The sequence below is a fragment of the Micromys minutus genome (genome assembly GCF_963924665.1).
Source record: "Micromys minutus genome assembly, chromosome: 18".
NCBI classification, from domain to species: domain Eukaryota; kingdom Metazoa; phylum Chordata; class Mammalia; order Rodentia; family Muridae; genus Micromys; species Micromys minutus.
Genome location: NC_137953.1, coordinates 40,262,568 through 40,279,269, shown reverse-complemented (window position 1 = coordinate 40,279,269; position 16,702 = coordinate 40,262,568). Strand labels below are relative to the sequence as shown.

Sequence of the window (16,702 nt, the reverse complement as noted above, 5' to 3'; positions counted from 1 at the left end):
AGTAACACTGTCCTGTGTAAGGTGTAAGGTCACTCCAAAGATGGTAATTCTAGCTACACTGCCTTAGATTTAATCTCCAAGGGATATACAGGAGCACAACTCTAAGATGGAGCCAGCCTCGCTGCCAACTTGGGTCAGATGAGTGCATTCAGACACAGTGGCAGGTGGAAAACACATTGTTCTATAAGGAAACTACACTTGTAGGCCAAAACCTATGGGTGAGAGGTAAGAAAAATAATGTAAATATACATGTGACAGTACTGCTGGAGCTTGGAAGGGGAGGTAACAAGTGAGGACCCAGACCTGCAGTCCTACTGAGCCGATATTAACTTTGTTATCGCTTGCTGTGCTCTGAATATTTCACCCCTAAACCCACGTTAAATCTGCACTCACTGATGACTGTTTGGGGGTGAGTGCTCTTTAGAAAGTGACTGGCTCCAAAACAGGATTCCCTCACCAGTGAGGTTAGCACCCTTCTAGAATAAAGGGCCTGGGATAGTCTCCTCTACCACCAAGGTTACTTTGAGAAGATGGCCAGCTAAGGAATGATACTGGCCAGACCCTGAATCTACAGGAGCCTTGATCTTGAACTTCTTAGCCTCCAAAACCTTGAATAAATGCCTAGTGTTCATTAAAACCACTCAGTTTACAATATATTTGCCTACAAGACCAAGATAATCCCAACATGTAGCAAAGGGCCTGGTGCCCATCTGGGACTCTTTATAAACAGACAATGAAAAATGAACTCCAGTCTTCGTCTACTTCAGACAGTCTTTTATTTCCATACTCTCACGTGACACTGAAGCACAGGTATTCAATCTCATTGAGACATAAAACCCACACCTGGAAGCTGTCCAGTGTGCTTAAGGGATTTGGATAGAGGCACTTGTGGGCCGAGCCCAGGACTTGGGGGACACTAATCTATGTTCCTGCCAGGGACAGTTGTACTTCACTTACGTCAGGAACTGCCCAGGTTAGTGCCAGAGCAGGGGGCAAAAGTGACAGTGATGCCAAGGTCTTCCATGTAGTCTCCCCTTCCACAAGCCACTATGCTACTCTGACACAAAGCAAATGGACCACAGACCCTCCAAAACCAGAATTGTTATAGACACTCTTCACAGTTAAAACAAATCCATAAAACACTATGTATAAATTCTGTGCTTGGTCTTAATAAACATCAAAGTCAGCAAAGAGTTAAAAATGCAATGCGAACATTATTATAAGTCAAACTTGGGCTCACAATCAATACTGCTAAGATCATAAGCCAACCTAAAAGTACCTAAAACCTAAAACTGTTATCAGACAAGGATTAAGATTATGGCTTCAAGTCACGCCTGGTAATATAGGCATTTAGTCCCAGCTGCTCGGGAGACTAAGGCAGAATATAATTTAGCAAAACCCTGCCTCATAGTAAAAACATTTAAAAGGACTGGGGGAAAAAGTCAGTGGTAGAGTGCTTTTCTAGCAAGCACAAGGCCCTGTGTTTCATCCCCAGAACTAAAGGAGGAAAAAAATGTAATTTCACTGAGAAGCCAACATTAAACAAGAGTTCATTAAAAGTTCTGTTAAAAAAAAAAAAAAACTTTCCAAATAGCTCCACCAGACAGACAGATGTTGCAGAAATGTCTAATGTATCCTGGCCATGCTTACTGCCGGCTGGTGAACAAGTTGCCTAGGGCAACAAAGATGGAGGGTCCAGCTGGGGGCTTGGAGGAGGTAGAGTATTGGATGAGGTACTCAGGGTAGACCTGGTGCTTCTCAAAAACTACAAAGATGGTTGGGTCGGACACGCTGTTCACACAGCTGTCATAGAAGGCATTGCTTTGGCCTTCCTTGGCCGGAGGCCGGACGAAGGAAGTGCTGCCCCTGACGAAGTCTCCAACCAGCACCCGGGCCAGGAACATCGTGTGGGAGTGTGTGTCGGATTTACTGTAGTGGTGCGAATAGGCGGCATCTCTCGCAAAGTAGCTCCCTGAAACGATACAGACAGGCTGCACAGGCACGGGAAGAGCACATTGGTGACGCGTGATGCCAGCAGTCTCCGCCCTTTCGACACCACATCCCTCTTCCACTCCACTTCTCTACCTTCCTCTCCCTCAGGGAGGCATCAGCACCTCTCTATGTGGCAGGGCGTCCAAAGAGGTCACCTAGTTCTCTATTCTCAGCTCCAAATCCAGAGAAAATCTAGAATCCGTTGATAATCAGTTCTGGATTTCAGTTTCCCATCTATAGATGGAGCTGCCCCATGCAGTCTTAGTTGGGTGACATGGAAAATGAGTAACATCCTCTTACTGAACCATTCTATAGATACCAGTAACCCAACATATAGAACGACGATTCATCAAATGGGAAACTGAACCAGAAGCTTCCTCTACGTGGGGTTCCCAAATCTATCACCAGCTTGGTGATCCCACAAGCATCACCACATCAGACAGAACTAATGAGCAGGCAGTCCACAGTTAGATAAAATAAGACAACTTCTTTTTGTTGGTTTTTAGGGGAGAGGGGGTTGTTGTTTGAGACTTAGGTCTCTTTACATAGTCCTTGCTTTCCTAGAACTCATTATGTAGACCAGGATAGCCTCATACTCACAGATATCCACCTGCCTCTGAACCCCAAGTGTTGGGGTAAAAGATGTGTGGCACCATGCCTGACCAACAAACAGATCCTTGAATTTTCTAACTGTGGTAATCACTATGTGGCTACAGGGATAACTTTCTTCTTAGTGAGTGCTAAAGGTGAAAAGGTACCACAGATGCCAGCTACTTGGAAATGGCTCAAAAACAAAAAGATGGAAAGAAAGGCCAACATGACAATGTATTCAAATCAAGGGATGGACTGGAGAGATGGCTCAGCAGTTAAGAGCACTGACTGCTCTTCCAGAGGTCCTGAGTTCAATTCCCAGCAACCACATGGTGGCTCACAACCATCTGGAATGGGATCTGATGCCCTCTTCTGGTGTGTCTGAAGACAGCTACAGTGTACTCATATATAATAAATACATTTTTAAAATAAAAATACTAGGGATGTGGATACAATGTATACAAGAACCACATAGCATATGTGTGTAAGTATATAAACACAGCCTGCAACTTTCCTGCCAGTTTGAAATTACTACCAAGTACTGTTTTAAAATAACCAACAGAAAAGGCCGCTAGAACTCATGCACTGGATGAAAGGTTTCTCTCGGGTTTCTGTTCTAAGGGTGTCAGGAAGGCACAGCCTCGGGTGCTCAGCAAGGTTCAAAGACTGTTGCTCTCCATTTCCAACTCTCAATACCTCTCAGAGCCTCCATTCAACAGGAAACAAGTCCTGGTGAGGTAGGACTGCCCTGCCATAAGTTGACTGAACTTATAATAAATAATACATTTATTATATATACACATAGTAGAGCAATAGCCAGAGTACTGTCAGCTCGGGTGGAGCTGTTCCACAGAGGCCAGAAGGCCACTTCCCACTGGCAACATGGACTGACTGGCTCCAAGTGCAGCCTCTAAGGCTGTCTTCAAATAATTTCCCAACTACTGTTGGAAGCTACCTGTGTCTTACCTTTGCCATAGGATGTGCCGTGTAGACCACAGACCCGCCAGTCAAAGTTCTGCTGGCAGATGGCATCCACGAAGTTGGCGCTAGTACCATGAAACAGCTGCCTCTCGTCTACTTCCTTCCCCCCATTTTGCTTCTGCATCTGGCCTTTTTGCCTAGAATGATAGAAACATACATGTTGAGGGAAGAAGGTGCCGACCTCCAAAGAACAGCCTCCTGAACCCATTTTCTAAAACAGCATCATGTGACTAGAAGAGGTCTGTGGCTGCCCTGGCTAACTCCTAGAGGCTCAAGCCAAAGAGCACACACAGTTGGACCAGGCCAAGAAGCAAAAGCAAAGCTTCCCCTCCATAGCAAAAGGTTCCAGAAGCAGACAGTTCTTAGGAGCAGGCATGGGCCCTTCTTCCACCCAGCTCCTGAGAGAGCTGAACCTGGGAAGCTGGGAAGTAAAGTTGTACGGCTGTAGGTCTGGTTTGGGAGGGGCATAAACCCTCAGAGCCCATCCTCCCTTCTCTACTATGACTGTCTCCATCACTGTGGAATGCTATCATCCCAAAACCATGTGAGGACAAGTCAGCAGGTCCCAGGCCACCATTGAAAGCCATAATGAATTTCTACCCTATCTGGAGAAATGCTGGATGACTATGATCATGCTGGTTCTCGAGATGTGATAGACAAAGCAGACAGACAGACAGATGCCCCTGCTCTCTGGCTATAGCTTTACATTCTTGAGGCTGATGTGAGTGAACTGTCTTTCTCTGGTCCCACTGATTTTCAGAAAGTCAAGAGTAGACAGGAGTGAAGTCTGGCTTTGCTAGTCAGTGAGAACAGGACCTGTGCTAGGAACCTTTAGTCCCCTCATCTTTGCAAGGGGCCACTTCATCACAGCCTTAGGATAAGAAAGTAGGAGAACAGAGACAGTTCGTGGCACACAACAGCACTGGATGAGCATGGTGCTGTCTCTGATTGTCCTGAAGAGGCAGAGCAGGTTGATAAATATGCAGCTAGCAGGATAAGAAAGATCTCAGTCACACATACCACTGGTAGACCTCCCATAGGCCCAGGTTCTGGATCCGCTCGATCTTCTGAACAAAGTAGAAAGGTAGTGTGCGGTTGAAGAGGTTCCATACCTTCTGATACTCTTCTGAGGAAGAACTCAGAGTGATCTTCTACAAGGGGAAAATATGGTTCATATGTTATTGTCATATGACTCAAATATACAAGAACTGTTCCTGTAACCACTAGAAACCTCTATAACTTCAGGATAAAGCCAAAAAATGATGGCTTGGTTTCTCTTCCCAAAATGTAGTCTCTTCAGATAGGGAATGCTTACAAGGTATAGTAATTTCCCTCTTGGTTACTTTGAAAATGGCCCATAAGTCTAAGCCACCATCCTAAGTGTCTCTAGGATGTTAGTCACTGTTCCTCTTTTACATCCCACACAGGCCCAAAACAAAAATATAAGAAAGAGCACATGTCCTGTGAGAACTGGAATCAACAAAGGTGTGTGAGCTCCTCTAGCCCCTCACATGCTGCCTCTTGTTACAATTTGTGTGTGCTTTGCGTCTGTGAGAAAAGTCCTCCCATGATAGGCTTCATAATGGAAGAGCCTGTTGCAGCGTTTGCCATGTCCCCAGCACTGAAGACCAGCCAGCATGCCTTGCACTGATGGAGCAGCAGGAGACATTGGTCAGGACGGTGCTGTACTACACAGGACTGCTCCTAGAAAGCAGACCTCAAATGAGCACTAAACTGCCCTCCTGTCCACTGCTGTCTGGTGTCTTCCCTCTAAATGTCCCTCATCACATTCAAGTGCCCGTTTCTCTTCATTTCTTAGTGAAACAGATTGACTGGTCCATCCCTGCTTAGACGGTCCTTACTGCTGCTCTTCCTGGAAAATGTCACAGTTCATCTTTTCCTCTCATCTCAACTGCCTCCTTTCTCTGGGTGACCAACAAAGTCACCCAGCCTAAAAACCCTCAAGATCTACAAAAGCAAAGCTGAAAGTCCAGAGACACAGCTGCATAAAGCATTCTTTTCACACTCATCCATCTGTACAAAACCCTCTGTCCAGCTCCAGGGTGTGAATCCCATACCTTAAATCCCAGGTCCGGCAGGGCTGCAGGGTCCCAGTAGTCTGGAATGCTCTTTGTGCCGTGTAACTTTGTATTGCTAAAAGGTAAACAAAATTTAAGACTTAATCCTTCGATACATGGAAGCCTATCACAGGTGAACTCTACTTACCAGAATCACCAGCCCCGAGTCTCAGTGTGATACATTAAAGGCTAGAGGACGAGGAAGACAAGGAAGCACACAGCACAATGCTGACAGCAAAAGAACAGGGGCATCTTGCCTACCAGCCAAACCAAAAGGCTATCAATCCTGAGAGATGCACTTCTCACCTGCATACCAGCAACCACAGAAGGGACAAAGCACTTGATTAAAGCAGTATACACAGGCCTCGACCTTTATCCAACTCTTGAAACTCAAAAAGCACCAAATGCTCTTTGAAGCTTTAATGATATTCACTTGACATAGAGAAAATATTTTCAAAGCTGTAAAATTGGTCCCCAAACCCACCTGATAACAGGAATTTGAGTTAAGCTGATAAAAGGCTACTTGTGGCCCTTTATTTGTCCTTCTTAAATGTGCATTCTTTTTTGTAAAACACACACAGACACACACAACTGTGCTAAATTAAAGGATGTCATGTAACAGAAGCTCTGCATTACCTTCTACAAATATAAACAAATAAAAGCCACAGTAAAAAACCATATGACTCTAAAGGCTGAGGAACATTACTGTCAAAACTATAATCCAATTCATTTCCCTCTCAGTGAGACCTCCACTTCCCTTCCTAAAGCAGATCTACCTTCTGTTTCTACTGGCATGGGACATGTCTCTTTATCCTAAGCCTCCAGGACATCCCAGAAATAGTTTTCCTAGCAAGATGTCATAGTTTAGAAATACCTAAGCAAGTTTGTCAGCATAACCAGCCTCAAGGTTCTTTTTCACCGATTTCACCTATTAATATGGTGGAATTATCAAGCAGACTATAAACCAGCCATTATTCTTCCTATGCTTAAAGAAAACACTTGGAACACACATGTAGAAAACCATAAAAAGACCTGCAAGAACCAATCAGAACTGTGAGAAAAGCAGAGGGACCCTTGGCTACAGAAACTCAGTGAACATGCTAACTCACAGACTCACCCATCAGTCATAGTGAGGTGAGCTGAAAGATATGTGGAGTGAACGTATTCAGAAATTAGTTCAAAGAGCAAGGAGATGAGAAATGTGGGAGAAAGGCCTGGTGGGAATCCAGTCAAGAACCCAAGGAAGCTCAAGACTGAACAGAACTCAGGAGACACATCAACCACAGTTTTAAGAAGCTCACAGAATCTCAATAAATATAGAAGAATAAATACAACCACAAGCCTGCACACAGCAGAGTGAGGCACAGAACTCTAAGACCAAGGCCTTTAAAATGAGCCAGAGGGGGAAAAGTGTGATATAATCAAAAGTGCTAGTTAGACCAACAGCCAATTTCTCCAAAGCTACAATAAAAGGCAGAAGACAGTGGGGTGGCTCAGGTGCTCTAAGAATCTGTGAAAAAGTATCTTTTCAAACACAAAATAAAGATACTCAGACAAACTAGAATCAGCCATATCTCTTCCCCCATAAGATCTTACCTAAGGGATTTAAAAAGACAAACCAAGGTTAAAATGTGAGTAATTTTATGAGACCTTCACAGTAAAAAACAACAGTCTTAAAGTTAAGACAAACAAACAAATCAAGAGGAAAGTATGAAGGTCCTTAGAGTAGGAAAGCAAAAATATTCATTTATTTGTGCCTAAGTGAAGAGCTGACATAGTTTCTTACATTGTCTTTAATATACTGAACTTCCAAACTAATAGAGAAAAATATTTTTAAAAGTAATTTTTATAACACTTAATATTGTGTGTATGATAAATGTGTGTATGATGAATGTGTGCATGTGTGCAAGCACACAAACACATGTACCATAGTATGCATGTGGAGGGCACAGGAAAATCTTCTACCATTTTTTTTTCTACTACCATTACATGGGTCCAAGGAATTGAACTTGGATGTGTCAAACTTGGTAGCAAATGCCTTTACCCACTGAGCCATCTTACGAGCCCTGAATTTCAAAAACAGAAGCTCAAATGTATACAAATGCAGTTTCAAATTTGACATTAGATGATGCTCCCTGACACTAAGGTATGGCTTTATGTGTGCACAAACAGCCACTGCCGCTAGAGTTACTGACAACTAGCTATTGGGCAAAGGCTGAGAGAGAATCAGACACCTCCCCTGCGTGAGCAGGAGGCGGTACCACACTCAGCTCACAGCCCAGACCAGAGGTCTTGAGTCACTTGTACTTTATCTTGTATTTGATCAAAATTACTACATTTTGGTGTTGCTAGGAGTCAAGCCCAGGGTCTCGCACTGAACATGCTAAGTATATGTCTGTTTATGGTCCCCTAAAAACTAAACTAGGACGATGGCACAAGAAATCTAGTCTCAGAAAAGAGACAAACAAAGAGTTTCCTAAATTTTGCTTACAAAATATAGAGCCCTGCAGAGGAATAGAATTTTTTAAAAAAGCAAGCAAACAAACAAAAACAGCCCTAATGAAAAATACCCTACGGATAGCAAGGCACTAAAGCAGACAACAGGCCAAGCTAATATATTTGAAGTTTAGAGTTGCAGCCAAGGGCTCAAAGCCCTGACAGATTGAAAAGCCCTCAGCTGGAAAGTGCTTGCTTGCTGCATGAGTATGTTTGGTCTCAGGCACCCACCATGGAAGGAGAGAACCAATTCCCAAGGTTTTCACCCAGTCTTCTATGCATGGCCCACGCTTATGCAAGTCTTTTCACACACATTCATCATACAAGCACACAATCACAATAAATAAAAATCAAATTTAAAAACTGCCCAGAGCAGAAAAACAAAGTGGGAGAACTGACCCTTATGTTTTAAAAAAAATCTATATAATCAATGTCAATCATAAAAGAAAGCAAACTGAAGTATTCTGGACATTGGCAGAAGCCTGAGGGCTTGATGCATCACTAGAGGTAAGGCCAAGAAAAGCCTGCAGTCATGACTTGCTGGGTGACACAGCAGTCCACGTTCATGGGAAGAACTGTTTGCCATGACTCTGACCTGACACCTCCAAGCCCACCAGAGTTCTTTGTAGTAGTGAATTTTGTAATGGCTCAAAACTGGAAACACAATCATTATGAACGAAGGACAAATCAATAAACTATACTACATACAACTGCTGGAGAGCCACACAAGCAGGAGCAGATTAAAGAAGCCCTCAATGATTCAAACAGAGCAATCACCAGGGTATTTTAAAGATATTTAAAAGAGACAGAATTGTGTATATAAAGCAGGTTACCTTTTATATAAGCAAAGAAAGGAAGCAAGCAGAAGGCTTTATGTGTACCTATGCATATATACAAATTATCTTATTTTTGCAAGATAAACGCAGAAAGAAGCAATCAGAAGCAGACAAAAATGGTTACCTCAATGGGAACAGGGTAAACAGATGCAAACTACTGAGTATACTGAATAAAGAGTTCTGACTTTCAAACAAGTATATGTTTTACATTTCATCAAATATAAACTTTAAGGAAAAAAAGAGGGCACATTATCAGGAAACTGTTGTTGTATGAGTTACAAGGCATTGTTTCTTGGACTGATAATATACTTCCTTTTCATACCAAATCTTTTTTAAATGGCTTCCCTGTTTTACAAACACAATAAACTTAACCTCTGAAGTCTTCAGAGAACCAACAGAACCAAGCAATCCTGGCTTTTCAGATTAATAAAGCTATGGGCAGCTAGCTACCTTGTTGGCTTAAAGTCGCAGCGTTGGCCATGGCAGCCTTAGACTGTAAGGAGACGTGGTACATCTTCACTGTCCTGGTCATCTTCTAGTGCATATGTGGTCTGCTAGCTCCAATCCTATCACACCTGCCCAAGACTAAACCATTCTGGTTTTAAAGGACATCTGATCAATTGAGAGATCAAGAATTTCCCATCTGCTACAGAAAGTTTCTCTCCTCCCTTATGTCCTGCCTATGGGTTCAATTAGAGGCCCACAGCAGCCATCCTGTGACACAAAGAAACTCACTGTGGAAGTGAAGCTGGTTTGTTAAGGACTATTACACCACTTTCTTTACTTTGGTATTCCATGATATTCAAGAATGAAATACATGATGAGCCTTTATTATTTCATTACTTCAACATGTGTAAAGATTTTGGTTTATAATTTAGTTGTCACACTCAGACAAACTGATGAGCTGGCTTCAAATCTAGCCATGTTTGCATACCAACAAATAGCCTTGTAACCGTGATGAAATGCACAATGCTGATTCTCACTATGGCTTAGACTTTCCCGGCTGATAGGGTTGAATGGTAGTAGTACGCATTCACACATGCCAGTCAGTAGACTTCCATGCAGTCTGAAAAGCTTCCTGTTACTGAAAGCAAACATTCCTCAACTATAGCCACACACCAAGCAAGCTCACAAATGTTACTTACCAGGACTGCTTCATCTGCACATCCTGGGGAGACACATACTTGGGTCTGCGACGAACCTTTCTGAAAGTGCCAAACACAAGGTTTTTCTGCAGAAAGGCTGAAAAAAAAATTCCAATGAAAAAATGCACATGTAGACAAACACACATAGACACATGGGGATGCATGCACAGCAATAATGTTCTATAAACATAAATTAAGTGGGTTGGACAGATAACATATAAAACCCAAGATCAGTCTTAAAAATAAGGCAATTTAATACATTCCAAATATTCATAAAGAAAATAGGTATCCATAGGAGACTGAGTTTAATGAATAGAGAAATGATTAGTAATTGGTATATCAATTATATATAAGTGCTTTTGAATTGTTCCTTTCAATCATACTTAAATTAATATTTTGCTCAGCAATTTTTTTCAGCTTGGATGTAAAGAAGTTCCAGCCAAGTCTGAAACCAAATTACTGTATCTTGAGTTATTGTAACTTATATGTAATGATTTTGTCCTTATAACTCTTTAAAAATTTGAGTAAACTGATTCTAAAGCAGTTTTAACCAATCTTTTCAAACCTATGTTCTCTTTAATAAACTAAACATTTGACTCACCTTTAATATCAGATTCACTCCAAGAACTGAAGGTATGTATTATTCACCCTTTGTACTGAAAATGACAAATGTCTAGGTTGTGTCTCCTAGCAGGTGCTACTTTTACACTTAAATATGTAAAGCTAACTTTTATTTTCATTTTAGGAACATTTTAACATTAAAGATCATAGATGTTTAGATTCACCTGTCTTTGAACATAGACTGTATAGTCGTAACTGGAGGGCACGTCCCTTACACTAAACACAGTGTTTCTGAAGGCCACTGTTCATATAGCAGCTTCCAGCTTCCATAACCTTTCTGTCACCCATCATTCAGCCTTCCACTTATGCTCTGCTTGTTAACACACTTGGCTGATCTATAATGAACTCAGATGACCTTTCCCTAGTAAAAATAGGCTATTCAGAATATATGAACTGGTTACATATATGTTAGACATCTTCTCTAACCTTCCATGGAGAAAAAAGAGCCCCTTTCCCTAATAACCTTGTCTATTCCTTAATAGATCCATAGAGAGCTTCCTCTAGAGGAGTCTGCCTGTTGATAGCCAGTGACTAGAATGTCATTACTCTGCTTCTAGAGACTTGGCTACTGCTTTGAGTTGCTCTTTCATGACAGGGATCTGAGCTGGTCTCCCCAAACATAGAATAAGTCATTTGGGCTACTGTCTATATACATTTTGAAAGTATTTGCTTCCTAATAATCAGTAAGCATCTGTGATAGTTTACTTGGAGACTCTATTTCATTATATATAGTAAAGACGGTATAGGTGAATCCAATGACTTTCACCCTTTTCTTTTGAAGATGCTATTACGCACCAAAAGATAAAAGCAAGAGGCAAACTGTGATGACCTAATGACCTTAGGTCAGGCCATGATGAGCATGATTTTTCTTGCTACAAGTCTATAGATATTGCTAGATCCTTACCCTAAATGTCTGCTCTATCTCCAGAGACTGAAGCTGAGAACTAAAAAGGTGTGTCTGAAATTTTTGTTGTTTCTGTTTTGTTTTCCAGATGTTTAAGGAACTATTCTGGACTTTGGTTAGCATCAGTTAGAGGAGTGGCATCTGCACAAACTGCAGGAGGTCCTGGCTTTCCTATCTCCCTGTGCTCTTCTACACACCATTATCAATCACAGTGACTGGCATTTGTGACACTCGTGCCTTGGTTGGCAGAAGTCATTCCTCTAGTACAAGTCATTCCCTTGGAGAACAGAAGAAACTTCTCTGAGAAGCAAGATAAGCTATAGGGAGTCTTCCTCAAACAAAACCACAAGTGCTATAAAAGCACGATTCAAAAGTAACTGTCCCAAAGCAAGCAACCAAGTGGCTTTAGGAAAATTCGCTAATGGCACGTTATTGCTTTCCACACAGAATAAAACACTCAAAACAGTGAGGGTAGCCAGCACACTGCACCAAAGTCAAGCCCTCAGATTCCCTTAAGATGATGGATTTGCAAGATGCCAAATATAAAATACTAGATGTAATTAAAACAGAGCAGAGCAGACGAGTGTGCTTGCATGGAGGTGGCACAAGAAGTTACAGAGAAACTAATACACACTCTCACAAGTCAGGCACTAAAGAACTAGCCAATGGATAATTGTCTGCTTTTGTCTGTTAAGATATACAGAATATAAGATATAAGATATCCCAGCTCCAGCTTCTGGACACTACACATACAGAACGTTTAAACGTGTGTCCTATAACATGCTGAACCTGACTCTGTCCCATCAAGGCTGAAAAAAAATGTGGCAGCTTCAGTCTCACAACAGGAATAGTAAGGCAACACAATATAACAGAGCCACCTGGGTCTTGTCAAGAGACTGAGGCTAACCTTCAGAACACTACAGCCACATTACTCACTAACCCTGTCTCCCCTCTCCTCACACCCTTGTGTCCTCAACGCATATCTCGACAGTGAAGGACAGCACCATCTCTTGGTGGGTCTCTCTGGCTTTGGGGATAGATATGCCCTCCTTTCCTTTCTTATAGCAGCTCAGGCTCCAGGTTAACATGAGAGGCTAGACTCTACTCCACAAGTAAGAGATACCTTTGAAGTCTAACTCATAGTTGTGTTTTCCAGCGTGAAATTTCAAGGTGGCTGCCTGGGCATCAGCCCCTGGAACACAGAATGCCAGGTAAGCCTTTTCCACATCACTGCTGCTGATGGTGGTCACAGAGTTCCCTGTGCCCTGTAAGGGGAAATCCAGAGATGTCATGGAGGCAAGAGCCCATTGAAATTAATTATTCTTAATATAAATGTAAAACAATTAAATGAATTAATCCAGCAGCTATATTTCTTTACCTTGTGTTAGTTCCCAACTACCCCCACAAAGAAACCAAGATCTATTGGAAATTGCATTTTAATAACTGACCAACTGAATAATCTATTACTTTCTATGATAGTCTGGCTGTCTCCCAGTACCATCCCATGATATTTGCATATTCTTATTGATCTGGCTCTTCATGACTCCAATCCCTCCATCCTACCAGCATGTCTGCCTTCCTTCTCTCCTTCCTCTATTTAGTGGATATCCTGCCCTATTCTCTCCTCTGCCCAGCCACTGGGTGATCAGCATTTATTGACAAGGCAGAGAATAAATGGTAAGAATCATTTACACAAACTGGAGCCAGAAGATTCATGGTATAAACATTACAATGTTGTGTTGGGATTGAAACAAGATATGAGGACAGAGAAATCGGCACTTGAATAACCCAAAGGCACACTGTACACAGCACATAAAACCTTATGTCTACAGCCTATGGTGATAGGGAAGATGCTGGTCAGTCCAGCCTGTTTTAGACAGATAATTTTCTTATAGGAAAGAGGAAGGTTCCAGAGAGCAGAGTGAGGGGATGGGGAGGGAGTAGTGGAAGGGAATGACATGAGACAGTAACTACTAAGCAGGGTAACTGAGATATGAGCAACAAAAAAGGTAGAAATCAGTAGGCAAAAGGTATATCAATAAAAAATGATAGAAGAGAACCAACTGTCATGATTTGTCCTTTGGCCTCCATGCAGTAGCATGAGCATACCCAACACACACACACACACACAGAGAGAGAGAAAGAGAGAGAGAGAGAGAGACAGAGAGAGAGAGAGAGAGAATATATTATAAATGGTCCATGTGAACACAGGTGGCAGGACTGCTCAGCTGTAATTGTTTCCCTAGATGAAAGACAACGCTGTTTCAGTAGAAAGATCAAGAAGCTTTGGAAATACAGGAAAACATGTATTTTGGCACACAATTGGAATCCAAAATTAAAGTTGCTAGTGAACAACATAGAAATAGAAGATTTGGTGGACACAGGAGTTGATGTAACTACCATCTCCCAAAAGTCTTCGAATTTAGAATGGCCACTTCAAAAGGTTTACACCTAGTTTCTAGAAATTGTATTCACACAGCTTGGGTATGTCTCTTATCTCTTCACCTCGTTTGAGGAAATAAAAGTGACATTTACTAAGGAACCCAGGACTTGGTATAAGCTCCAACAAGCCAGGGAGCACAAGTACGCATCAGGCCCACAGACAATTCTCACTGTGGAAGGGGAAATCTACATAAATAGCTTTCGTCACACACTTCTCCAGACTCCTTCAGATCTCAGCCATTGTGGACACCTTCAAATAACCGACAATGAGATTCCTGGCTGGGGTTCCCGTCAATGGTATTATGTACGTCATTATTCTCACACACTCCTACCTTCTAAAACTGTACAAACAGGCAAGAGAGGCAATTGTGAAATCCTTCAACATTATACTACAGTTATACTAGGTATTAACTCCAGTGTTTGCTATTAACTAATAAAATCAATGAAAAGAGTTGACATCATGACAGCTATTTAATATTAAATAACATTCATGAGTTATTTAACACTAATTAATGAACAAAGACATCTCATCATTCAATGGGCTTATAAAGATATACTGTCTTCCAGGTATCTGGAGATTCTGGTGTCTACCAAACATGCTTCCTAGATCTTTGTGCTTTTGTTTCGAATGGCTTCTTCATCTATATAGAACAGTCATCCCTTTCCACCACACTTACTTGTCGTCCGTATTCCTGCCAAGAACCAAACTCATCCAACCAGTACCAAATCCAGTCAGTAGTGAGGATGAAATGTGGGGGTTTGGTGACTGAAGAAGCTGTGGAGAGTCGGCGAGCCCGAGTATTACCAAACTTCATGGAATCAAAGTCTAAATTATCAAAGTGAAAGCCAGAGGCTGCCTCTGTGTACACAATCCTGCAAATGAAAGTGAAGAGCAGATGAAACTTCACTAAACAAACAACACAGACATGATGCTTCCATCCAAGAGAATACACGATGGGTAGATACAAACAGCAAAGATGTACTCAGTTAGCAATGTCTCTAAAGGTGGGGACACTGCTTTTTAGGATCATCACTTCTCCTCTGTGAAACAAAGGTGATACAGAAGACTGGATATTATGAAAATTCTGACTGGAAATATAAAAATATTGGTTAAAACATTCTTTTTTAATTAGGGCTGGAAATATGGTGAAGGCAGAGAGCACTGGCCTAGCAATTAACAGCACCCTGGGTTTGATCTCCAAAGCTGCAAAAATAAATGCATTTTTTTAAGTTGTCAAAAAATGAACAGAAATCCTTAAACACAAAATTAATAATAGTTAGCATGAATTGAGCATTTGCCAGCACCTGCATAAAATAATTTATGTTTAGGAGATTCAATCTTTACAACCCTATGGGATAAGACAATTATTACCGTGTAACAAATGGAAAAATAAAAGCCCATGAATGCTAAGAAACACATCTTAGCAAGTACAGCCAACAAAGTATAAAGGAGACAGTCTGGCTACACAGCCTACGTTGCATGTCACCAGTCCAGGCTCCTTTCAAAACGTGGTGATGCTCAAAGACCAAAAGGAATCACAAAACCAGAAAGGAAAGTGAGGACAGTGCCAATGAGTAAGACAAAGAGTTGTGGTTTTAGCAGCCAAGACAGCAGGGTAGGGACACAAGCCAACACAGTGTCTGAGTAAGAATGGAGGGCAAATCTAAGGAGAAGTTTTCCCCTCTAGTGCTGGATAATGAACTTCTACACACACTAGGAAACCACTCTTTTAATTTTGAAGCACTCATTAAGTTGCAGGCAGGCCCTGAACTTGTGGTCCTCCTATCTCACCTTTCCAAAGAGATGGTATAACAGACCCACACCCAAAACCCAGTTCAGGAAAGCCACTTCTTGCTAGGCCTGTTAGTGCACACCCGTGATCCCAGTACCTGGGAGGGTTAGGCAGGATCAGAAGTTCAAGGTCATTCTCAGTTACACATATGTCTGAGGACAGCCAGGGTTACTTGAGACTACATCTGGATAAATGAGAGAGGGAAAGGGAGGGGGAAGGAAAGAAAGGAGAAAGAGAGAGAACAGAGACAGAGTTCTGTATAGCTAGATCCCAGGAACATGCCCAGGCAATCAGAAGAAAATACACACTGGCTCAGGAGGGAAGAGGAAAAACTTCCCCAAGACTTTGGTCCAGTCAAGCCTCCTACAAGTTTTAGGATGTTTCACGCTTCTATGTGAGAATTAGCGGTAAAGATACTGGTTCCCAAAAAAGCAAACACAAACGTTTTGGAGGAATTCACCTCACAGGAATTTCCAGAAATAAAGTTTCATCAAACACAAACTTAAAATCAAACACGTGGAAACAAGACTCCATGAGAAAACAGTTGACAAAAACAAAGCCAGACGACTGAGACAGACTAACATCTACAGATGCAAATGGTGCAAATGATTCTTCTCAATCATCAAAGTCTACAACGGGATAGAGTGAGCAGTAAGTTTATGAGGCTGAACTAGTGGCCAGGGACTCTGAGAACTCCCCTAAATGCAGCAAGAGGAAAGGCAAGGAAGGAGAAGCCAGGAAACTGAAAGACAAAGTGAAGTTCAAGGCACACAGCACATACTTTATCAAAGTCCCAGCAGCAGTTCTAGAGAAGACCAAGCCC

General features: G+C 41.9%; 1 protein-coding gene across 1 annotated transcript in view; it reads right to left on the bottom strand.

Moving 5' to 3' along the window:
* Positions 1 to 887: 887 nt before the first annotated feature.
* Positions 888 to 16,702, bottom strand: part of PARP12 (poly(ADP-ribose) polymerase family member 12) — a 32,373-nt gene continuing 16,558 nt past the window's right edge. Inside the window, exons 6-12 of the mRNA XM_080931955.1 lie at positions 14,764 to 14,959; positions 12,768 to 12,909; positions 10,120 to 10,216; positions 5,643 to 5,718; positions 4,585 to 4,715; positions 3,550 to 3,701; positions 888 to 1,972 (exon numbers count right to left, since the gene is read on the bottom strand). Coding sequence (XP_080788081.1) covers positions 1,647 to 1,972; positions 3,550 to 3,701; positions 4,585 to 4,715; positions 5,643 to 5,718; positions 10,120 to 10,216; positions 12,768 to 12,909; positions 14,764 to 14,959 — 1,120 coding nt within the window. The 3' untranslated portion in view covers positions 888 to 1,646. The remainder of the gene's footprint in view (positions 1,973 to 3,549; positions 3,702 to 4,584; positions 4,716 to 5,642; positions 5,719 to 10,119; positions 10,217 to 12,767; positions 12,910 to 14,763; positions 14,960 to 16,702) is intronic.